Raw genomic sequence first — 23,808 nt, 5'->3', positions numbered from 1 at the left:
TTTGAAATCGATGTAGATACCTCCCAAATAACATGTCCTTTCGACAGTCTTTTTACCTACATCTGCACGCCGGTGGTGGTTACTCTAGGCTGGGTGAATTGTCCATCCTGAGAACCAGGGTGGGTTTAGCGCTTACTGAGACCATTCGGGTTTGAGCTTTTCCAAGGCAGACATCAACAACTTGTCAGCTATAAAGAGAACATGAAATAATATTTTGTGTTCTTTTTTTTACTTTATAAAGTTAAATAAGTGCTCCAAGAAAGTTTCTGTGTTTGTTTATTCACTTCCTTAAAACTTTGGAATCCAGACCTATAAATACAGGCTGACTTCATGTTTACAATTATGATCACTCTCACTTCAATTGATTGATGTTACTTAAAAAAAAAAAAAGTATTAAGATATGTTGAGATCTGCAGGAAAAGACTAATATTGTTCTTGTGAAAATATGTTGCTTTTGTACGTAAGGGAAAACCAGTGTGATGAAGTATCAACCTTTTTCACTTTTCTAAAACTAGGAAGCCTGTTTGCCAGCTATTGCAGAAGTAAAAGGAAAGACTTTGCAACCAGACTTAAGAGATGTAGCTTTTCACAAAGTTAGCAGCTATACTGCAAGCTTAGTAGTAGTTGGGTATTGACCTTAAATAAAGAGTCAGCATTTCTTACAAAGAATCGTGGCCTGATACTTATAATTCTTTTTTTATTGGGGATTTTTAATGTTATTTCTGCATTGCAGATTTCTAGCTGGAGTTTTGCCCTAATTCTTTTTAAAAGATGATGTAGGCTTACTAATCCATGTGAGTTTTCTTAAGAAATGTAAATCGCTTTTCAGATTTACCATATTATCCCTGAATATTATCTGCAGCTGAATTTAACCAATTTAGAAAACTTTTGCCTCCTTGTTAAGAAATATCCTTTATGCAAACTTGAAAAAATAGATGAGGTAAGAATTATGTTTCTGAGCCTGTGTTTTCAAATCTAAATCAGTGATTTGGTTTTTCTCAAGTGTTTGGGACGCAGAAAATTTCCTGATTTAAGTTTGTTGTGTTGGAATATGATGCCATGGCTTTGAGCGACTCAGAATGGAGTAAAACCTAACAGTTAAATTTAAAACATCATTTATTTATAAACCAGAAATGTCTCCAAATAAATTTGTGTCTGTCATATTTTTAAACTGTGACAACGCAGTTTTGATTTACATTCCTTTTTGATGAATAAAATGGCTTAATTGCATTATATAGTATTAAAGCAAATATTTTATATAAAGCTAAGCTAGGTGCTTTTAGGCAAACATTGCCTTGACATACATGCAAAAATGTTTCCCACTTAAAGGAAAGTGGTTGAAGGAATTTGGATTGGGTAATTTAGGTTGAACTGTTGAAAGCGAAGTTGCTTGCTTAGGCATTGATCCAGTCAAAACTCGTGCACATCTTTAACTTTCTGCAGTCTGCGTAGCCTGTGAGACCTCTACTGACATGGATAAAGTAACAAGCATGCAACATCTTTCCCGAATTGGATGTACGTAGCCTACCGTCACATGCGCTTGAATTAAGCGTGCGTTTAAGTGTGCTTGCAAATAGAAGACCTTGGGCTCCTCAGAGATTACCTGATTGCACCAAAACGCCCAGCTGGCAGTCAAAAATGAGATTCCCTTTCTCATCTATGCCTGTGCTTGGGGGGAAAAAAAAAAGGGAACGTTTTGTTGCTTTTAATATGAGCTTCATTGGATTGGTTTGTCTCACTAGTGCAGTAGTGACGCAGTGTTGTGTTTTATCAGTGCCCACCCCCAGCAGAATTCTTTGCTTAAGAGGAGGCAGATTTTCACCTACTGAGTAAGACTCTGGACTCACATTGATGCTTCTCGGTGTTGTCTTGTGTGTTCGGCGCCGCCGGAGTGAATTTTATCCCCGGATTGCCTGGTGTAAGTTACAGCCCTCTTTCTACCTCTGGAAGTTTGCATGTTCGTATGTGACTGTGCTGAGTGATAGGATGCCTATTTTAGACTTCAGCCTGTATTTACAATCAGGAGGGCAAGTCGCTGGAAGAACTTAGCTTCTTTTTCTTTTGAAACAACTTTTAAATACTGGGTGAGTTTTAAAGATTTCTCTGCATGGTTTTCTTTTATAAAACATGTTTTCCATAACCATGAACACTTGTTTTCTCAGAATGGATCTTTAAAAATCTGTCGTGTCGAGTCATAAAAACCACTTGCTTGTTAGAAAGACTGTTCAGTTACTGAAGGATCAAGTTGTCCTTTAGTTAGAGAAAAAGATATTTATCAGGAAACGCACAACAAGGACTTGTTGATACTTTACCTATCTTACTTGTTTGTAGAATTGCTGTTTAAATGTGACTGCTGTCCGTGTTTTTAGTGAATGTTTTCAGCACCAGAATCTCATGCTAAATATTTTATATGCATTTTTGACCTTTCAGTGGTGGGAACAGAGGTCGATAGGGACTAAGAAAAGGAAGCATCCTCTGGAAGTTTTGGGAGCTGGCGGTGACAGTCCCTCTCTGCAATGTTAAACTGGATGGGAGTCCTTGGAAAGCTATCAACTTCAGTCTTGTTTCCATATCAAGTAGTAGCATGAAGTATGCTTAAACACATTGCAAATGTGTTAAAATAGGAACTGATTGATACACAAACTGCTTCTGCAGATGCGGTAATTGATTTTTTTTTTTAAAGTAAGTCAAGGGTGCTTTTTGTGTACTGCAGCATTAAACTTGCATCATGCTTGGCCTTCTGACAAGTCCTGTGCATGTAATTTAGAGCCATATAGGGATGTTCTTACTCTTGAACCACTTGAATTAATACCATCTTTCATATCATGAGCGTAGTATTAGTAATTTAAAGGAGTTAATTTGCGAGCCTTGTGGCCCGAGCACGAACTGGAAACGATAAGGACTGTTCATGTGAACGATGTTAGTAGCTGTGGTTATAAATCAGGCTTGGTTTCTAGGCAGTGCTGTGTTTAGTACCAATAGACTGGAATGCCAGATCTGGTATGAGTTTATATACACAGGTGGGTTTTATATAAAGAATAACATACAGAAATTAGAGAGGTATGGAATAACCTCCTAGAAGCTGCTGTCTGGTAAGCATTTTAGACAGACTTTTCAGCCACTGGTAACTAGAAGTGAACCTGCCTGTCAGTACAAATTCAATGCCACTGTCTATCATGAAACGTCTGCTGTTTTCAACACTGCAGGGGAAAAGAAATCATCCTCCCCTGTCTGTCTTGTTGTAATGCAAAGTGGAATACTTGTAAAAGTTTTATTATCATCTTGAGAAATGCTACACTAGCTGCTGTCTTTTGATTTTTGCTCATACTTGGACAACAACAAAACAGTTAAAACCGGGACCTCGCAGAATCTCTGTCCTGTCTGGAGTAGGAGAAAGTTTTCAACTGCAGCATGGGGCAACTTCTGAGAGCAGAAGAGCTGCATACAGCACGGTTTATGTATGGTATGAGCTGCATATGGGATGATTTATATACTTTTCAATGTTTCAGAAGAGCAGTAGGTTCTTCCCTAATTTTCTGCGAAGAGAAGATTAAAGGACATTTATGGAGTCTCTGTTTGTTTCCTTTATGTCACACAGTTGGATTGCTGGTGGGTAATGCACGCTGATTGCTTCCCTAGACTTTGAACTTCGTCCCGAGCTTTTATTTAACCATTCGTCCCTGTTGTTAGATGTTTCTGCGTTCTCTTTAGCAGCAATTTGTTTGGCAAAATCAATAACTGAAAACTTTTGTTTTTCAAATTTTGTATTTTTTTTTCACTAAAAACTTGTCTAGGCTTAGAAGTGTACTGTGAATAGTTTCCAAGAAGAGCTGTCTTAGTAAATGTCTGTATATAAACATGTCCTAAAGTGATCTCGTGGTTACCAGGAGATCCTGACTTTTTCCTGAGGATTCACTTGTCGTTCTGCATGAATCAAGGTGCTTCCTTACCTAGGTTTTGTTTTCATCTCTCCCTTAGGGAAGAAATAGCACTTTGTGTTAACAGAGTTATAACAAGATATTTAGCTAGCAACAAAAAAAAGTCTGAGGGGGGTGTCTGGATCATCTGTCAGTGAGGCAGAGGGACGTGCTTTGCATTTCCAAAAATCATATTTTTCTCACTGAGGTGCAAGTTCTGTAAGTTTCTAAGTCCACTTAAACAGTTAAAAGCTTCAGCTCAGACCTCCTGGTACTCTAATTGATACTCTAATTATGGATCATAAGAAAACTGTATTAGCTAAAAATCTTGCCTTAATGCAGAATTAGCTTCTTACAACTTGCAATTTCATCTCTATGCATTTCCCTTCGCTCCAATAGCCATCAGAGAAGCACGCTCCAGCTTCAGGTCCTGCAGCTCCCCAGTGCTAACACAGTTCCTCTGCCCAGCTGATGCCCAAGGGTGAGTTTGCAGCACGGCCACTGCAGCGCAGGCTGGGCTGGTTCAGGAGGAGTTATCCCAAGTGTAAATAGGAAAACGAAGTTTTTCCACCCAGCGTCTGCTGCAGTAGCGTAGCGCACCCGGCTGCGGAGGCCTTGGCCGAGAGGTGGTATCGGTCCCACAGGTAAATGGGAGGATTTCCTAGCGTCTAGCAGGTCAGGTTGAATTGCATCTGGCATGCATAGAGGCGTGTTGATGAAATACAAATGAGCGCAGGAGAGAGACAAGCTAGTGGCTTCCAGCTGTCACACAGAGAGCAGAAGATCTGCAATTCCCTACTGTATGCCGTTTTTTCCAGTTTCTTTTTCGTCCCAGTAACAACATGAAATACCACAGGCTCTTGGGTTAGATTAGGTGATGAGGGGCATAGCTCAGCGTGTCTGAGCATGCCAGATGTATTTTGGGCTCTAGAAAGAACCATGCTAGAAGATTTAGTCTGTATTTAGTCACTGGCCTACTTTGCAGGATATTTTGCATTTCTGAAAACTTTCTCAGCAGCCATGTGCCTTTTTTTTTTCCTTTCTGTTTCTTTCTTTAAATGTTTAACATCTCTTACAGTTATTTAAGTTGAAAGTAGTAACACCTAGCCGTTCAAATGCTGCCTGCATGTTAATTTTTAAACTTGTGTTTATTCCCTTTCCTCTTTTCCTTTTGATTTTCATCTTGTTAAAGACAAGGCTTGGCCGTTGCTGTGCTCTGTCACTTGTGCAAATGCAGTGGACATCAAGTCGAGCCTCCCAAGTTTTGGAGGAAGCTCTGTTTTGAGCTGTCACCTTGCATAAATTGACAGGAGGGGTGACTTCATACTTAAGACATCCTTTTCTCCCGAGGCTGTATGTCCCACTTCACAGGGAGGGAGATTATGTAGCTGCCTCTCTGAGCCCTTTGCCAAGAGCCCCACCGACAGACTCTGGGAGACTCTTTGGCCTTCACGAGGAGTTTTAGGAACACACATACGCACACTTGAAGTCTTAATTTCTTTGGGCCCATCTGGAGTTCTTCTCCCTGCTCTCCCAGGGAAGCTAATAAAGGCAACCTTGTGACTTAGTGGTTTATTTTGGAAGCTGCAGGAACTCACTGTGGCTGGAGGAGCCAGATTTGGCAAACGTCCCGTGAACTCCGTTGCGGTGGGGGAATGTCACAATCCCCCTGCTCTTCCATATCCCAGAAATTGGGTCACCGCAGTAAATTGATAGGTTGGTTGATAAGTGGAGAAAAGACAGATCTCTGTTGGGAATAAGGGCGTCCTTTCATCTCATGGGTCCGAAGGAAACGGGTCTCATATAATCACTGCGTCTGTGGATGCGTGCGTGGATCTCAGTCAGCTTTGCCCATTTTCAGGAGAGGAAACTGGGGCACCAAGGCTAACTTGGCAAAGGTATCGTGTAAATCCATGCAGGATGAAGAATTTAATCATTAATCTCCAGGATCAAGGAAGGACCCTTGTCGAGGACTTCATCTCCTCGCAAAAATCTGATATACGTAATAGAAATTTTTTAACAAATGAATGTAACAGAGTTTTGTCTTCCTTCACAGGCAAACAAGTGCTAACTCTAATTGTTTCTTCCAAATATCGTTAGCTTTTTCTGTCTCTGTCAAGTCCTCTTCCATTCAGTGGGTGAGTGCTCATGAATTATAAAAAGGCAACAAGTCTTCAAACACGAAAAATGCATTGGTGCTTCATTTTCTCATGTTATCTCATAGTATAAAAATCCTTATACAAATGTTTTTAGCTGTTAAGACCTTCCGAGATGTTATTTTAGAGTGTAAGGCATTCAAGGATTGATGCCTGCTCCATGTCTGGAAAAGACTAGAGCAACTGTTGTTCAGCCAGTTTGGAGCCTGGAGAAAGAGAGAGGGACATCTTTTCTGCTGAATATGTATATTTAGAGAAAGCATCAATCCTCAACACCAACTTAAGGGTTCTCTAGGAAACACTTACATACAGATGTGGTATTTTCCTGTTGGTTGTTCTCAAGGATCCAGCATCTCGGGAATATGCAAAATCTCTTTTAGTTTTTAATTTTGCCATTATTTCAGAGGTTTCAGACACCCTTCCTCCTTGCTACTGCAGGACCTACATGGCTTTGGGGTCATCGAAAGAAATTAAGCATGGTCTTGTGGTTGTGGGTATATTGTATGAGACTGAAGCGACTGTGGGGAAACTGAGAGAGAGCAGGAGGTGGGCTCGAGGCTTTTCATCTGATAGCCCCTGATCTCTTGAAATGCTTCTGAAAACGTGTGCAGTTGGCTGACGGATATTTGCTGCTAAATGTTCGTTCAACTGCTTGCCGCTCCCAAAATGGCACTTTTCCGGAGCCAAACAGCATGGATAGGAAAGCAGAGGGTGGCATGGGACGTCTTCATGGTGGCTGCTAGCAGAAGAGAAGCAGCCCTCAGAAGAGGCAGATGGTTTGGGCAAATTTGCTTCTAGCTTTTGACCATCTTGACATCAGCGTGGGCCTTACCGCTCTGCTTAGCAGTCTTTTGAATGGTGAAGGTTTTATTTTTTAAAGTCCCTTTCTCTCTGTCCATTTTTTGGTTTGAAAGAGCTCGCTCTTTTTTCAGATCAGACTAATTAAGAACTAATTGAGATGTAATTCAAAAGACGATCATAAAACCGAAACTATCAAAAGAAATACTAAAAGATATCTATAACAATGGTTTGACTATAATAACTGCTAGTATTTGGTAACCATCTATAGGAAAGAGCAGAGAGCTCAACTTCTTAGTTAAACTTTTTTTATAGACTTCTCTAGATCTGTAGGGATACAGGGGAATATTGCGATTATTGTGCTGTTTCAGTATTCTTACTGCACAGGATGTGATAACAGCAATAGATGAATATTAATGCTCTTCAGAGTATTTTCAGTGGCGTTTTGTAGACAGACATATAGATAAAATCATTTTTCAAAGGAATGCATCCCTGGCTGCAGCTGATAAAATGCTTAGAGCTCCACTGAGGTTGGTGGAGCTAGGTGATATACATCAGCTGGGAATCATGCTGTATGGTACGGTCTATGTATTCTGCATGTCTTATATTCACTGGGTGCAAAGAGCCAAGAAAAATCTTCCTTCTGGAAAAGAGGTCTTATTGCACTGCTCAGTAAATTCAACACAAACAAAACCCCCAACCTTTCTGAATCCTTTTAAATTGCTCAAAAGAGTTTCTCAGTCAGTGATATTGCAAGAAACATATTGCTTTGGAGGTGACCTAATTTTAACCTTTTCTGAATTGCTTTATGATTAGAACAGTCACATGCCGAGGTAGGACCCCATTAGTGGGTTTAAATCATCTGTTTACTTCTGAAACCGCACATTGTTATGGGCTCCGCTGAATATTCCCTTTTTTTCTTTTGTGGTTGGTTGTTTTTTTTTTCTTTTTTAATTTTCTTTTCTTTTCTTTTCTTTTTTTTTTTTCTGTTGCAGGATAGAACATCGCAGTTGTACCGGTTTGGGAGCAAAATATGGAATGTGTTTCACTGCTGACCGAAGGCAGCCAAATGAACAGTATTTATAGTAGTTTGAAAATCAGCAGTTAGCAGTTTCTTCACATTCTAACACTACCCAGCACTTTCCAGAGAGAACTCATTGTTTACAAGAAATCTGCTTTCCAAATCCGTTACGGTGCCCTCCAGCCTTGACTATTAACTATTTGCAAAGGGGAAGCTAATCAACCGTTTGGGGAAAGATGGCAATGGATGAGTGCCTGTGGATGGTCATTGTGGGTTTTATCATTGCTTTTATTTTAGCCTTTTCGGTTGGTGCAAATGATGTTGCCAATTCTTTCGGAACGGCTGTAGGCTCTGGTGTCGTTACTTTACGCCAGGCTTGCATTTTGGCTTCAGTTTTTGAAACCACTGGCTCAGTATTACTGGGAGCAAAAGTAGGAGAAACAATTCGGAAAGGTATCATTGATGTCAACCTGTACAACAGCACTGTCCCACTGCTGATGGCAGGAGAAGTGAGTGCAATGGTTGGTAAGTAATACTTTCCTATTCCAAGTGACGTTCATTGTGTATTTGTCATCCTGTTTGTTGTGAATATTGTTAATTAAGTCTTCCCATCTTCTGGACTTGCGCATCTGATTTTGTGTGAATGCAGGGGCCTGTATTCCTTTTTTAGTCTCCTATGTTTTTTAAATGCTTCTAATAATGTACATTTTTCAATGGTTCATTGAAACAATTGAAACCAAGAGAAGAAAAAAATAATAGATCATATGTATGTACTCCTAGGGTACTGAAAAAATTATTTTGGAGATTTTTATGATGGTAAATGGAAGATATGTAAGCATAGCATTTGTGACTGTGCAGAAAATCCTACAAAAATAGCAGTTTGCAGTGAATACGTACGAGAAGGAATTACCTAACTCGTTTTAAAAAATTACAGAAAATCCAAACATATTTGCTTAAACTGATTGTCTAGCAGAGTGATTGCAATTAATCATACACGTCACCCTTGCCCATGGCAAAACTGAAGGAGAAGTAAAGATAGATGGTCACACATTTAAGGTCTTTTTAATTTTTCTGATTCAAACCGACAGCAGCTTAGCGTACGTTAGAGTCTGCTCCGCGTGCTTTTGTTTGCAGTTAAATTAATCTCCGTTTAGAACAAATAGCATATTCTGAGGTAAGTAACATTAAGCCACGGTATTTACTCTTTGTTTACATGCAAGAGGCTTTGTGAGCTTTTGGAGAGCTCCCTCAAGGATCAACAGCAAACCTGCTTTTAAAGGGCAGGAGGCAGCAGGAAGGAAACCCTTTCACTGTGGGAGAGGCAGCCCAGGCAAGGGGCCAGCCTGCCCATCCCACCACCGCTTCTTCAATCTGGCAGGTCCGAGGCATTCCACGATACGGCAACGTGATTTATATGAGCATCGCAGCATCCTCTGTTTGAAAGGGATGCTCCATTCAAAGATTTTCTTCCTTAAACCTCCTTAAACCTAACCTAAATATTATTTCCACCTACCCCCTCAAACCTCCCCACAGTTTTCAGGCAGGACCTGCACATGCGATAGGTGAATCCATGCAGAGGTCAACTACATGTGGTTATTTTCCCATTTCTTTGGGGAAATGGGATCAATTTTTAATGGATGATGATGGACATTGAGTGCCAGTTTCTGGACTTGTCTGAGGTGGCTTTGTGTGCTTGAGAGTGGCGAGGTGGTTCCCTTGGGCTTTCACTGCTCCTGAGCCTCCTGAATTTTGGCCACCTTCCCCTGCCCAAGGGGAAGAGGGGTTGGTTAGCAAGAAATCACTGCTGGGACCGCAGCCGCTTCCCCAAACGCTCCCTCTGTGAGGTTGCCAACTTAAACCACATCAAATGCTCTTGGGTACCCCCCATCAGTTCTTCTTTCCCGATGGCTTGCAAGGTCAGCTGCAGACTTCTGGTCTTTCCCTCAAGCTGTAGGGTGGTTTCTTAGTACCACTCCACTTGCATCATTTAGCCTTCAGCTTCCTGAGATAGCTCCATCATTTCCCACGGGCGTCTGCCCGGGAGCAGCGTACGCTGTCTGAAATGTAAGTGACCTGCATCTTCTGACCTGCACGCTCTTGATACTCATGGTCCCCATGGAAGGAAGGGTCCTTTTCCTTTTCTGTATCTACTTCTGGCATCCTGATCCTGGCCGGGCAAAGTTTTAAGTCTCAGATGCCCCCTGCAGAGGCAACTGGCCAGAAGCTCAAAGAAAACAACTCATTTGCATGCGTATTTACATAAGCCTGTGTGAACTTCATGACCAGTTGCATTCCCTTCCTCCAGTAAGGGCATTAAGAAGAAATTCCACATTTTAAATCTCAGAATTAATCACAAGTTACAAACTTGCAGATTTCACTTTTTTCCCCCTCAAATCCATCTCCAGCTTTTCTCTGGATGTATGCTTTTTTTTTTCTGTGTTTTCTCTGAGCCTTCCTGAATGTTTTCTTTTTCTCTTTCTGTTTTTGCTCTGCATTTTCCCCCCTGTTCTCTCATGCCTCATGATCATGTTTTTGCAAATGGACTTAGCTTCTGAATTTCAATGAGGCTTAAATGAGTCAACAGTCTGGGAGAGACCAAAAGTCGCTGTATCCTCTTTCCAGATGTTGGTGGAAGATCCTTTGATGCTTGCAGTGAACAGCAGATGGTGATTTTCAGGGCAACCTTCTCTCCTAAGAGAAAAGGAAGCAGGGAGTAATGAGATTAAAATTTTAAAATGTAATATTTTGTAATAATTTTAGCGTATTAAATGTTGTTTGTTAGGAAGTTGGGAAGTTAGGGACTGTTGCTCTTGGGAGTAAATTGTAGTACCTCCCTAGCATTAACTAATTGGCAGGTTATTGTCAGGAATTGCCCAAGCGTTGTTCTAGTGATCCTGGTGGGAGCTGAAGTCAGCAGCTGGTGCAACTGAGGAGATGCCACTGACAGAGAGGACATCCCAGCCAGGATTAGCAAAGCAAAGTACTAACCCAGTCTTGCAGGTGGCGTGGTACCCGACGGGGGCTCGCGGCTGGCACACAGCACCGGAGCCTCAGGAGAATGGATGCGGTGCCTTCAGCAGCAGGGGAGCATGAAACGCACCCTGAGCCGAAAGCCGGCGCTGGTGGTTCTTGGTCAGGGCAGCCCGCAGCCAAGCCTCTTTCTTTAGGAGATCGCAACCGGGAGGAAAGGGTGTGCAGCCACGGTGTCAGCAGGTGTGAGGAGTCTGAATTTGGGACTCTGTGTCAGGTCTAGTGAGCCTCCTGCTTCCTAGGTTAGTTCTGCAAAGATAAAAGTTGAGAACATGCATTTTATGTTAAAAAGGAGTTAAAGCTTTGATGTACGTAGTTAAGGCATTGCAAGCCCCAGAGGAAAGTCCTGCTCTGGTTGATTTGTATTTTCTTCTGTTCCTTAATGTGCTTCCTTAAACTTCTTTAGACCACGCATAGTCCTTCTCAGACCATCCATCAGTCCTCCACCACTTTCCCTCTTGCTCTCCTGTTTGTTTTCAAGGTGAAGTTGATTAAATAAGAAATAGTGCCATACTCCCTCTATTTCCTCCCCAACAAAAAGCCCAGCCCTCACTACACGTTTGCAGTGCATCTGTGGCTTGGTTGCATTTTCCCTATTTTTTAGACTGAGTATTTTGTAATTACATATCTATGGCTGGCTTATCTGTTTATTTGGCTCTTTACAGATGTTACCATCTGTTTTCTCTTTTACCTCACTTCCACTTGCTGGTCCATGTCAAAGGTTTCAAAGTGTATTTATTTTTATTTTAGTACAGGGGAAGAGAAGCCAAAAAATTAAAGAGCAGGTGTTCCTTGTTTGATCTAGAATTTCCAACAGCAACAGGAGTACCAGTTTTTTTGGGATAGTACCCCAGGAGAGATCAGTTCTACAAACTGGTTGACTTCCAAACGTAGCCACGTATGATGCCAGCAAATCACCAGATGGCTCCGTTTCAAGACCTTCAAACATCCTCTCCTGCTGGAATTGAGGAGGCTGAGATTTTGAGTAACAGCTATGTTCAGCGACCTTGCTTTATCACCTGTGTCTGCTGCAGATCTGTTAAGAGAGGTGGCGCGAGCCAGAAAATACGGGATCTCTCATGGCAGTTTGCTGCCATTGGGGCCTCTTAACACATGAAGATTTAGTCATAAGGCCATGAAGTCTTAAGATGAAGAAGAGATCTTTCTAAGAATTCTCTAACATTAGGCGAGATCCACAGAAACTTGTTTCACTGCCAAAATGCTTTTGGTGTCCTGAGGTTAGTGCCACTGCAAGAGGAGCAGGGAACCTGCGTCCCTGCAACGTGAAAATGAGTCAGAACATGGAGCCGCGTGCTCGAGGGCTTGGCGGCCAACTGTGGTCTGATCTAACTACCGAAAGTTGGGACTGAAAACAAATCCAAGGCATCCTCTCTGGTGTTGGGGTCTTTCTTTTCCCCCCCCCCACTCTTGGCAAACATCCTTCCTTGGGACGTCTGTTAGGACACCAGACATTGCATTTACTTATAGACCATTAGCCACCATCCCTTAGTTAGTTAGGGGATCTTATTTCCTTATGCCAAGGGTATCTTTGCGTACTCCATGACTACGATAAGCCTTTTCTGCAGTTCTGAATTTCTCCAGTGCTGCAATGAGCTGCAAATGAAGACAGTGAGAGAGTCCTTATTTCCTCCTCAGTCCGTTTTTCCTACAGAGGACTCCAGATGGCCGCGCGTCACTGAGAAGAGGCATAAAAACTCCCTGCCCCACCATTTGAGCCTTTCTCTGGTAGCATCTGAATTTAGGACCATGGGTAGTTCATTAGTGAAATGGTGGATGCCTCCTCACACTGATCACTTAGAGGCTTCCAGGTCCAGCTCTCAAGAATGAGGTTTTGTAAGCTTGATGCAGACTGGGAGCAGTTTGTGTATTTAATCAGACAGGCTGTAAATACTGAAAGCCTTCAAAAACAAAAAGCAGAACTCTTGTGCAGTGTAAAGAGCTGTTAGTAATAAAAAGTCATGAGTAAGATGCAGCTTTCAAAGCTGCTATTAAACTGTCTTAGTATCTGCTTTTAGAGACAGAACAGGAACAAAACTCTCTTTAGGAGATCTCTGTTGTGCATGTGGAGTGTAGGCAGTGCTTGTAAAAGAATGTGGGTACATGGCGAAGAATTTTCTGCGCGACGTTATTGTTACTGTTGTTGTTTATACCATATGGTTGGTTTTTTTCCTAGGTTCTGCTGTTTGGCAGCTGATTGCATCGTTCTTGAAACTCCCAATATCGGGGACCCATTGCATCGTAGGTGCTACGATTGGATTTTCTCTGGTGGCAATTGGCACTCAGGGAGTCCAGTGGATGCAGCTTGTCAAGATTGGTAAGTGCTGTTTACTTTTATGCATGAGGGTATGTGAAATAGCGTGCACTGCCTGCAAAAAACATTCCCAGAAATCTGCTTTGTGCTGATAGCACTCCCTCCTTAAATTATTTTCCACCCCAGTCCTGTCATTCAGAAGATGCACTGATGCCATGTTCATTAAGGGCTGCAGTGTGTCTCCAGTGGAGAACGGGGTAAGATGCAAGTTGCACTTCCCCAGCAGTAAGCTGAGGAGACATTGTCCCTCAGAAACATGCTTCAAGGTGACATTCCTCCTCTTCTAATTCTTTTCGTGGCAGCTCATACCACCTCGTTTTGCTCTCAACAATGCTAGCCATCATGTGAATGCCCACAGTCATGTTTCCCCACCCACCCGCTTCAGGGAGGCGAAAGCTGGGCATACAGCACATGTTTAACTCACAGCCTCCCACTGCCAAGATCAGCGCAGCCAAGCAGGGCTGTGAAGGAGTTTTCATTATTGTTTTGGAAGCCGTGTAACTCAAGTTGCAGCCTAAACCCTGTATTAAAAGGATTTGATGCTGAAGGCACAGAAATACGATTGAGCTTTAGAGAAGTTGGAGCAATGCGTATTTTTTTTAATTCTGTCAAAAGTAGAAAAGAGTTTGCAATGACAGCAGAATCAATCTGTTAACCATGCCGCAAACAATAAATCACTCTGGATGAGATTTCCAGAGTGCTGCCCTAATCCAGTTTTATTGAAATCAGTGGGAGTTTTGCCACCTACTTCAGTTAAATCAGTCCTGGACACTTCCAAATCTGGCCTGCAAAAAATGTACACACATTATTCATTACAGTTGATGCTTCTTTGGCATTTTGGAAATTGAGACTTTTACCCTGTGAGCAGCATGGCATCCTGCTAGATGCAGTTGCTTTCCACTTGCTTGCAACGTTTGTGGTCATGGTGATTAGGAAATTAGAGGGCTTTCTTGGTCCACTCTGCATCAAACTACAAGAAACTTTCCTGATGAATTTGATTGCTAAACTTGCAAAATTGTCAGGAAATGCTTTGGCTGATGTTTCTAATAGTGCCTAGCATTACTTTGACTTTCATGGGTGTCAGTGGACATTGAGTTGCACCAGTTTTAAGTAAACATACGGAACGTTCATTCCAGTTGTACAAGAATTGTTTTAAATTTATTGCTCATTAACTACTTACTTAACTATTATGCAAGAATACTGTTTATTTCATGTTTCATTCTTTTTTTTCTTCAACACAGTTGCCTCTTGGTTTATTTCCCCGCTGTTATCTGGCTTGATGTCTGGAGTTCTCTTCGTGCTGATTAGATTCTTCATTTTAAACAAGGTAAAGAAATCTTGCTATAATAATGAGTGCTCGGTATGAAGGCTGTGTTCTAGCCTCCCATTTGAGTGCTGGCATTTCCAGAGTTGAAAGTTTGTGGCTTGCTTTTTTGGACAGGAGACCAGTCATTTTTTTTATAGCCGTTGGAACTGTACTTGCTTTTAGCAGTTCTGAAAGCTCAGAGTAAGTAATTTGACAAGTGTTTGAGGCTTAGAAGGTGCTATGTGATAATTAATATTGTATATTCTGTTTGATTAAAGGATGGTACATTGAGATTGCTTCTGTATTAGTACAAATTTATTGGCATTGACTTAGCCTCACGATAGCCATTCTGACTGTTATTTAAACAGAACAATCCTCCCTTGGAGATACGCTAATTGGTATTTGTAGTTGTGAAATTTTAAGCTTTTCTAGCACATCAGACATTAGAAGATGGGCATCTGCATATTTCCTAGATTCTCAAGAAACCTGAATCGATGGGTTTTAGTGACCTCAGTCAAAAGTGGCAGCTTTGAGGTAACATCAGTCCCTATATCTCCAGTGCAGAAGACGATTTGCCTGCCGCCCAGCATGAACTGGAAAACAGAACACTTTTATCTGCTCTTTTAATTTCTCTCACACCATTCAACTTGCTAAAATGGGGGAGTGCAGCGCATGACAATGACCTAAAATAAGGGACACTATATTAGCAGTTATACAGGGAACTTAAATAGATGAGGGATTAATTCTTTTGCTATAAATAACACCACCTGTAACCTCAGCTTCATCATTCTTTATTTCTGATGTAAATAAATGTCAGCGATAAAAGCAGATGATAATTTTGTTCGGACTCAGCTTTGAATTTAAAATTACTCAAGTTGCATAAAGGACGAGGAAAAGTTCCTCTATTGCATTAAAAACCGAACAACTTAAGAAATTAGTCAGCAAAATCACGTGAACTCTGGTATAAAAGCCACATATTTAAGCATTCAAGAGGCAGAAAAAGTTCAAGCTAAGGAAATTGTCTTCTGACTGCCATCTGTGCCGTTCACAAAGTAGTAAGATCTGTAGAGCTTCTGACATAAGCAGATAGTGACTTGCGTTGTGCGCGTGCATAAAAAAAGAGCAGCTTTTTAGCTTGCGAGTCTGTGGCCTGGTGTAGGGGTTCATGCCCTTGTTGGGGGTGTCTGTGAATAGCAGCTGGCCCTGCAGATACAGCCCGTGCTGCATCACGCGTCGGGACCGGGGCATAGTGCCGGGCGGCCGCAACCTTCTCTCGGCTCCCTTTTATAGCTCATGGCAGCAAGAAACAAAACCACATTAGCCAGCCCTTAGCTTCGCCCGGCTCTTTGCAAACATGCGGAGCCCCTCAAAAGGCCAAAGCAGTCTCTTCACAAAGGCTTTTTCCATGGCTCGCACGGGGCGTTTCCGCTGCGACGTCAGCTGAGCTTTTCCTTGTGAGCGCCGAGGGCACGAGATCGCGGCGGGCAGCAGGCACAGCGGCGTGCTAAACGTTGCACGCTCGCTTTATGTATGTTGCCTGTTTAATACGTCCAGACACTTAATATTTCAGAGACTTCTGCTAGCTGGTGGAATGTGCCAGGTTGTCTCAGTCAAAACTGAGAGATTAGGAATAAGGTTTTGTGATGGATGCGTTGCACTGATGCTTGTAGCCCTGCCCCAAAAATATCAAAGCCCTGTCCTGCTCGGCACCCTTTAGTCGTGCCGAGTGAAAGGGACTCATCTTGGAGACAAGATAGGTAAGAAAACACTTGCAGAAAGAAACCTGCCCCCAGGTCACCCAGCAGGTCTGCAGCCAACCTGAAAGTACAACCTGTCTCCCTGGTTAACAGTGTCAAGCTTCCCCAGAATGCTTGCCGGGACCAGCGTTGTGGAGTCGGTCACCATCCTTTCCTCACCATCCACCCAAAAGTTCCACCTGCCTGGCACTGACTCGGGAGCACATGTTTTCCTCATGGCAGTTCATGCTGACATTAATCCGGTGGAAAATCCAGCTAATGTTTCCTTTTTTCCCCGATTTCTATGCAGGAAGACCCTGTGCCCAACGGTCTCCGTGCACTTCCAGTGTTTTATGCTGCTACCATAGCTATTAATGTGTTTTCCATCATGTATACGGGGGCACCAGGTGAGTGAGCTGTCCGCAGCGGGGGGCACGGCAGGGAGGCTTCCCGCAGTGTATAATGATGCTCTGCCAGCGTGCTGTCAGGTAGCTGTCGACACCGCACGGTTATCTCCAACGTTAGGAGTTAACGAGGGCAAGAGTAAATCACACACCTCCCCACATGCTTCTATTTGTGCATGTGTGTTTGTGACTCTCTCCTGATCACTCCGGTTGGAGTGGGGAAGAGCGCAGCTACAAAAAAAATCCCTCTTCACAGGAAGGGGAAATACTGAGCTGCCAGCTTTGGCTTCGTAAATCTGAGCATGTGTTGAACTGTCAAAGGTATTCCAAATATGTGCATCAAGGAGGGAAGGTTCAAAGCAGGTGTAAGAGCAGGTAGGCTGTTTGCACTCAATCTAATGCTATAGCTCCATTGAAATCAGCAGAGTCACTGTTCTGGCAGATCTGGCACAGAGCCTATTAATTAAATTTACTTCTTTATTTCCCTTCAATGATAAGAAGCCCCGAGCCTGTTTCTGCACTGAATGCATCTTCTTTCTTGGGTGCTGTGTTTTCGTTGCAACTCAGTGGAAGGAAATGATACATGTCATTTTCAGGACTTATTTATATTTTTGTGTATTTGTGTATTTTATGTGCATTTATATGTTTGTGTTTATTTATATTTGTGTTTATATTTGAACTTATAGTTTTATATTTATGTTTGTATATTTATATTCACACATTTTATGTTTATATATTTGCATTTATATGTTTATATTTAACTTTACTTAAGCAGCGTACATTTAAACATGCACTTGCAGGCAAAAGAGTTCAGAAAAAAGATGTTCAATGCTCTCGACTACTTTATCGAAGACTCTGGTCATTAAATGTTCTCTTTAGATTAGATTATTGCCCCAAAGCTGTGAACAAACAGGCAATTGAAGAGAGACTCCTGAACATGCCCCTGAATTAAGAAAGCAGGCTTAGAAAGTGACCTTTTTTGAATCAAATTTTGTTTTCTCTAAAAGCTGACGCACTGGATGTACTAGATAAATGCACTCAGTAGACTCTACTTCATAGCATAGCATTACTGAAATTAATAAAAAGCTTGAGAAGTTCCCAATTTGAGGGTAACATAACTCAACCATTCCTTTTTCTTAAGTCTAATTGGCTACGTATCCAAGATGTTTCACAGTAAATCAGCTGTATAACCAACATTTCCTCATTAGTTGTACTGCAGAAGTAGGTCAGGCACTCTGCAGTGACTCATTAAGCAAAATAAATGAAATAAGAATCTTAATGTCCCTTCTGTTTCAGCTTAGCAGTCTCTAAGTGTGTGAATAAAAAGGTGGGACTCCGTTTTTGATACTCAGGAAATACATGTTTACTCTCCAGGGCCTCTGTCCTGGCAACATTTACTCACAAGGATGAATTAATCACTTAGGTTTTGAGATAGGCATGCATATACGGGTTTGAAATATCAGAGTCCAAGCTCTTTCTTCATTAAGGGTCTGATCATTTAATTGAACAAGTGCAAGGAGCTCTTTTGGAGGGGATACTTAAAGGAACACAAGTTATTGACGTGATTGCTCATTGCAGGACTGAAACCTCAGCTCTCAAGTGCTACACTAAGCTATTACCATAAGCAGATAATGGCTTAGATTAAGCTAAGCGTCAGGCTTTATTGACTAGAGCAAAGGTCAGGTAAATACTTACCCTAATGGGCAACATGGTTTAACATGCATTAGTGTATAAAATCACGGCAAACTTGTTTTAGCAGCCCCGATGTGAGAGTTTTACCCCTGACTTCTTTGGAAATAAGGTCACAGTGGGGTAACAGAGAATCGGAAGACTAAACCAAATGTTTGCATGTCAACTAGGCCTTTAAATACTGCATAGCTGATATATATGTTAAAAATGATCGGGTCATTCGTGTTGGTTTTGAATACATTGTGAACATAGGCGTTTCTGCAACAAACTTCTCTTCCACTGCCTGAGATAATTAAGTCATGTTAATTTACGGTTTGGTTCAGTTTTATTTCTTTGTCTTCACAGTACTGGGACTGGTACTGCCAATGTGGGCCATTGCTCTAATATCAGTTGGCGTATCCTTAGTGTTTGCCATCTTAGTCTGGATTTTTGTGTGCCCCTGGATGAAGAGAAAAATAGAAAGTAAGTAGTTGCTTGATGAAATGCGAGTGATGTAAAATCATGGAAAATTTCATTTCAGAACTGGAAGTGCCCTTGAGAGGTCACCTAGTCCAGCCCCCACCCATAGGCAGATGTGCTTAAACTGTTTCTCATGTATTTGTGTAACCTGCTCTTAAAAACCTGCAGTGGTAGAAATTCAAGACCTTGTTAGGCAATCCACTGCAGTGCTCATTTCTTCTGGAGTTTAGCAGAAACAGGAAAATAAATCCTGGAATATAATCCATTTTCTGTTTTATTAAGGAAACGTTAAAGAGCAAAAATCTGGCAGAATTATTATCTTTAAGTGACTTCTTTAACTTTACGGTAAGCTGGGCTGATCACAGCTTTTAGCTTTACAGTGTTTTGATTGTTTGCTCTGCTACTCTCAACAAATGCAGTGTTTAAAACACAGAGAAAACTTTCAGATTTCATTAATAAATGAGCAGCTTGGTGTTTTACTTCAGTTACCTGCTTTGGCGAATATTGTAGGAAGAAACAAAGATGCTCTAGAATTTTCTCAGATGAATTTAGTAAAGATAAGTGTTAGAAATAAATACAGAATGTGTATGAAACAGAGCCAGGTTATTGTATCCACGCTGATCTATGCCGTTGATGCAAATAGTGGAAACATAAGCAGCAAGATGGATAGGTGGGGTTTAAAATTACAGTGCTGTTATTTCCTTAGGCCGGTTAAAGAAAGATGCTGCACTGTCAAGGATATCGGATGAAAGTCTTGATAAAGTTCAAGATGAAGAAACACCAGTCTTTAAAGAGCTTCCCGGTGCCAAAACATCTGACGAGAGCACAATTCCCCTTACTGGCTCAGTAACAGAAGCTGCTGGGGCATCAGATACTATTGCAAATGGAAGCCATCCACGTGTACCGTATGGTAAGAAACTAAGACAACACAGAGGGTTTACCTTCTCTCTGTTTCAGTAGGGTTTCTTAACTGCAAGTAGGTCTCTGTTGTAAATGGTAAGTTTAGTGTTTGGGATTTCCAGCTCTAATCCCTCTTCAGCACTTGTTGGGTAAAAGATGTTTATTTACAAGTGGCATTTTCTAGAGAGGACTTAAAAGCAATTACATTTTGTTTGGCTGTATTTCAATTTTAGAAACAGCTGAAAACAAAAATTACTTTCCTTTTTGCTTTACTTTGTATCCTTAATGGTGTTTCCATCCTTTTAAGCAGTGGAAAAATACAGAGAACACAAATTGCTGATGTATGAAGGTTAAATTCAGCATAAAGATGATTAGCATGCTACCACAGGAGATGAAAAGATTTGGGCTTTAGTTGACAAACCGTTTGGAGCTTGTCCACTAGGAAAATCTCACGCATTGTTTTCTGAACGTATATTTATAAGAAGTAGGCTTGTGTGCATAAAGCTCTTTTTGTTCTCCCATGTGGTGGGATCGCACCCCCCCACACTTAGCGATCTGCTGACTTTGATATCATTTTGCTAACATCTACACAGCCCTGTAATTTGGTTAATAAATGCCTAATATATTCAACTGATTCTTACAAAATCAAATCAGTCATGACGTGAAGCCCTTTGAGTGTGTGCTTCCAACTTAAAAATAGCTAAAACCAATTCTGAATGTTGCACAGTGGAAATCCGGCAAGTCAGGAAATGAAAAAGACAGTTTCTTCAGAAATATTGCTCTAGCTGTGACATGTGTCCTACAGCATACACTGATGTTAAATGTATACAGTGGGAATAACTATCATCACGTTCAGAGAAATAAGATACACAAAATGTTGGAATAGCTGAGGAAATATTTCTGCAGAACATGAACTTTTTTGCTTTCTGTTTTTTTTTAATTATTTTTAAAAGTTATGTAAATGCGTCTTAAACATAGGTACTTTTGAAAGGTGACCTCATATTCAGTATGAAATTACAGTAAACCACCTTTCCTGAAATCCTTATTATGCCTATTCAACGTAGACAAAACCTCAGAAAAGTAGAGCTTATTTTACAAGAAAGAAATTTTATAGGAATTACTTTTTCAAAGAACCTGAGGATTTAACCTTCAAGTATCACCTTTGAATAGCCAATCCCAAGTGACTTGTTGCAGGTTGTACAGCATGTCTGGGGGAGACCCAACGCTGGAACAAAGCTCTTTTTGCACAGAAGATGAGAGAGTTTATTTTGCAGTGAATTGAATCTTGGCTTATTCACTGCATGTATTGCAAATTGATCTTCTTTGTCCTGTCCTCTCGGATCGCTGCCGTTTTATTGTCTCACGAAGTGGGAGGGAGGGGGCTTCTGTATTACATTTCATAGAAATAAAAACTTTAAATCTCTGCCTTTTTAGGAAGGGCGTTTTCGATGACGCACACCTCGGTGAAATCACCTGTTTCCAATGGCACCTTCAGCTTCGATGGCCAGATGAGAAGCGACGGCCATGTTTATCACACTGTGCACAAGGACTCGGGTTTATACAAAGACCTGCTCCACAAAATACACCTGGACAGGGCCACCGATGAGAGGCCCGCTCAAGAAAACAACTACAAACTGTTGCGACGCAACAACAGTTATACTTGTTACACAGCTGCTATTTGTGGCATGCCCGTGCATTCTTCCTTTAAGGCAGCAGATACGTCAACTCCAGAGGACAGTGAAAAGTTAGTGGGCGACACTGTTTCCTACTCCAAGAAGCGAGTTCGCTATGACAGCTACTCCAGCTATTGCAACGCAGTGGCTGAGGCAGAGATCGAGGCGGAGGAAGGGGGGGGGGAAATGAAGTTGGCCTCTGAACTCGCAGATCCTAACCGGCCCCCAGTTGATCCCGTGGAAGAGGAAAAGGAAGAGAAAGACACGTCTCAGGTCCATCTGCTTTTCCACTTCCTCCAGATCTTAACAGCCTGCTTTGGATCCTTTGCCCATGGAGGTAATGATGTCAGGTAAGAGGATGAGATCTCACAAACCAGCAATTTTACGGTTTAAGTGCCTGGAGCAAGGTTTGCCAGCTTGGCCAGTCGGAAAGCGTATTCATTTCTGCAGGCAGATGATTGTCAGGGCTGTGTTTTGCAAAGCTGGTGACACTGATGTCCCCGGTGCTTTCCAGGAGTTGGGCTGCTCAGTCTATGGTTTATTTTCTTCTCAATGGTAACATCTTTTTTATTCGCTGCTAAATAATTGTGCAGTAATTAGTTTAATTAAGGTTTAATTTTGGCAAGCTTTGAGGCACTGAGACTCCCCCTGGCATGCCAACCACTGTAAAAGCAAACAGGACAGTCCCAGCCCTGCAGCGTTCGCAGCCTATTTTAACTGCAAGATGGGAGACCATCAGCAAATGAGAGGTTTAGACTACTTTTGTCATTAGATGAATTTCATCTCTTGTCACACTGCGAAAAGAGGTGTGTGAAGAATGTCTTCATTTTGATTGCTGCAGCCCTTATAGACTTCCCTTTACTGAATCTTTTGCTTGGAGTTTTCCAGGGGTCTAGGACCGTGTGAGGCAGCGTATCACTAAATAGCCCAGGATATCTAACAAGCCTTAACATCAAAGTCCTACTGAAGTTCATAAACTGCACATACAACTTCTCCAGCTGCCACCGTTCTCTTACCAAAATAAAGGGAGCTACCCCCAAGGAGCCCTGGGCATGTTCCCGTGCCCCATGCGGAGAGGGGACATGGGCTATGGCTCATCACCTAGCGCTCATTTAAGAAGCTTCCCATCTCCTGGCATAGTTCTGGTACGCAGTACTCCCCGGCAGAGTTTTATCCAGAGCTGCTATCACCATTGAGTTGCTCCTTTGAGTTTGGAAGAAGCCAGTGAGTTCATCCTTCAGTCATTTGGCTTGAGTGTCTCTGTCCTTAAATCCCATGGCACTAACATCATTTCCCAGGAATAAGGGAAGAGGATCATCCTCCAGGAGTCGTTCTCTCGTGTTCATATTGACTCAGACAGCTGACAAAATCTCGAAGTTGGTCTCAGAAATGTTTATCTGCACGTCTCTGCCCTCCGTCGTCTGGTTAGACCCCCATGAAATAGTGTCTCTTCACTCACTCATTTGCCAACTTCTTTCCCTTCGAAGGCTTGGCTCTCTTTTATTCCACAAACTACAAGACTTTTGACTGAAGGAAGTAGGATGTAGGCTCAGGATGGAGCATTTTATACCTTCCTCGTCTGCACTCACATTGCTCATCTGCTTATAACATTGCTTCATCTGCAGGGCCCTATTGCCCCTCGCCACCTCGGTGGCACATGGCTGAATGGCGGTTTGGGTGGTTTTGTTTTCTGTCCCGGGAACATCGCATATTTTTCCTTTAGGATTTGGCTGGACTGCCTCTTCCCTAGGCCTGGAGCGATCCGCTTGGTATTTAGTATCGTGATAGGATCCCCTGAGAAACCCACTCAGAAGATGCTTGTTGAAGCAGCGTTCCTTATTTGGGTTGTAACTGGGACCATACTGAGTCCCCTTCCCACTGAACCCTCGCCATGTTAGCCGTGCCCTGCTGGTGTAGATTTTCAGCACTTGCAGCGGGGCTTTGCAACGTTCATAACTTTCATAGTACTCCTTAGGCATCTGGGCAAATGCTGTCCCACTCAGCAAGGAGAACAATTATTGCTCCTTGCTCTTGTCAGCCACCCGATTTAACTCGCAGCTCATCTCGAAAACACTTACAAACATGTATCTTCCCTCCCCGTCCATCCAGCACCCTGGGAATTCGGAATAGGGCTTCCTGAAGAGCCTTTTTGTCCTTGCTCTTGTTACTACTCCCTTCGTATCCGCAGGGATCTGGCTCTGGGAAGGAGTCCAGGGTCCCCTCATCCTCTGGATCAGAGGGCAGCGGTGCAACTTTCTTTCCTCTCAGATGGTCTCCGCTGATCAGGACCTCTGCTCTGAGCATGCTGGGCAAGAGCAAGACCCATGGAGGCTGGTACCTGTGCTCTGCAAGTGGCCAGCAGTGAGTGCCGAGAGGAACGTAGGAAA

General features: G+C 42.2%; 1 protein-coding gene across 1 annotated transcript in view; it reads left to right on the top strand.

The window, feature by feature from the left end:
* Positions 1-1,861: 1,861 nt before the first annotated feature.
* The window catches only part of SLC20A2 (solute carrier family 20 (phosphate transporter), member 2), a 38,888-nt gene continuing 16,941 nt past the window's right edge, over positions 1,862-23,808 (top strand). Inside the window, exons 1-8 of the mRNA XM_009574214.1 lie at positions 1,862-1,918; positions 7,867-8,417; positions 13,117-13,257; positions 14,496-14,581; positions 16,607-16,703; positions 18,735-18,851; positions 19,555-19,758; positions 21,183-21,771. Coding sequence (XP_009572509.1) covers positions 8,129-8,417; positions 13,117-13,257; positions 14,496-14,581; positions 16,607-16,703; positions 18,735-18,851; positions 19,555-19,758; positions 21,183-21,771 — 1,523 coding nt within the window. The 5' untranslated portion in view covers positions 1,862-1,918; positions 7,867-8,128. The remainder of the gene's footprint in view (positions 1,919-7,866; positions 8,418-13,116; positions 13,258-14,495; positions 14,582-16,606; positions 16,704-18,734; positions 18,852-19,554; positions 19,759-21,182; positions 21,772-23,808) is intronic.

Source organism: Fulmarus glacialis, unplaced genomic scaffold (assembly GCF_000690835.1).
Source record: "Fulmarus glacialis isolate BGI_N327 unplaced genomic scaffold, ASM69083v1 scaffold9253, whole genome shotgun sequence".
In the NCBI taxonomy this organism is placed as follows: Eukaryota; Metazoa; Chordata; class Aves; order Procellariiformes; family Procellariidae; genus Fulmarus; species Fulmarus glacialis.
This window is presented reverse-complemented; position numbering and strand designations above follow the sequence as displayed.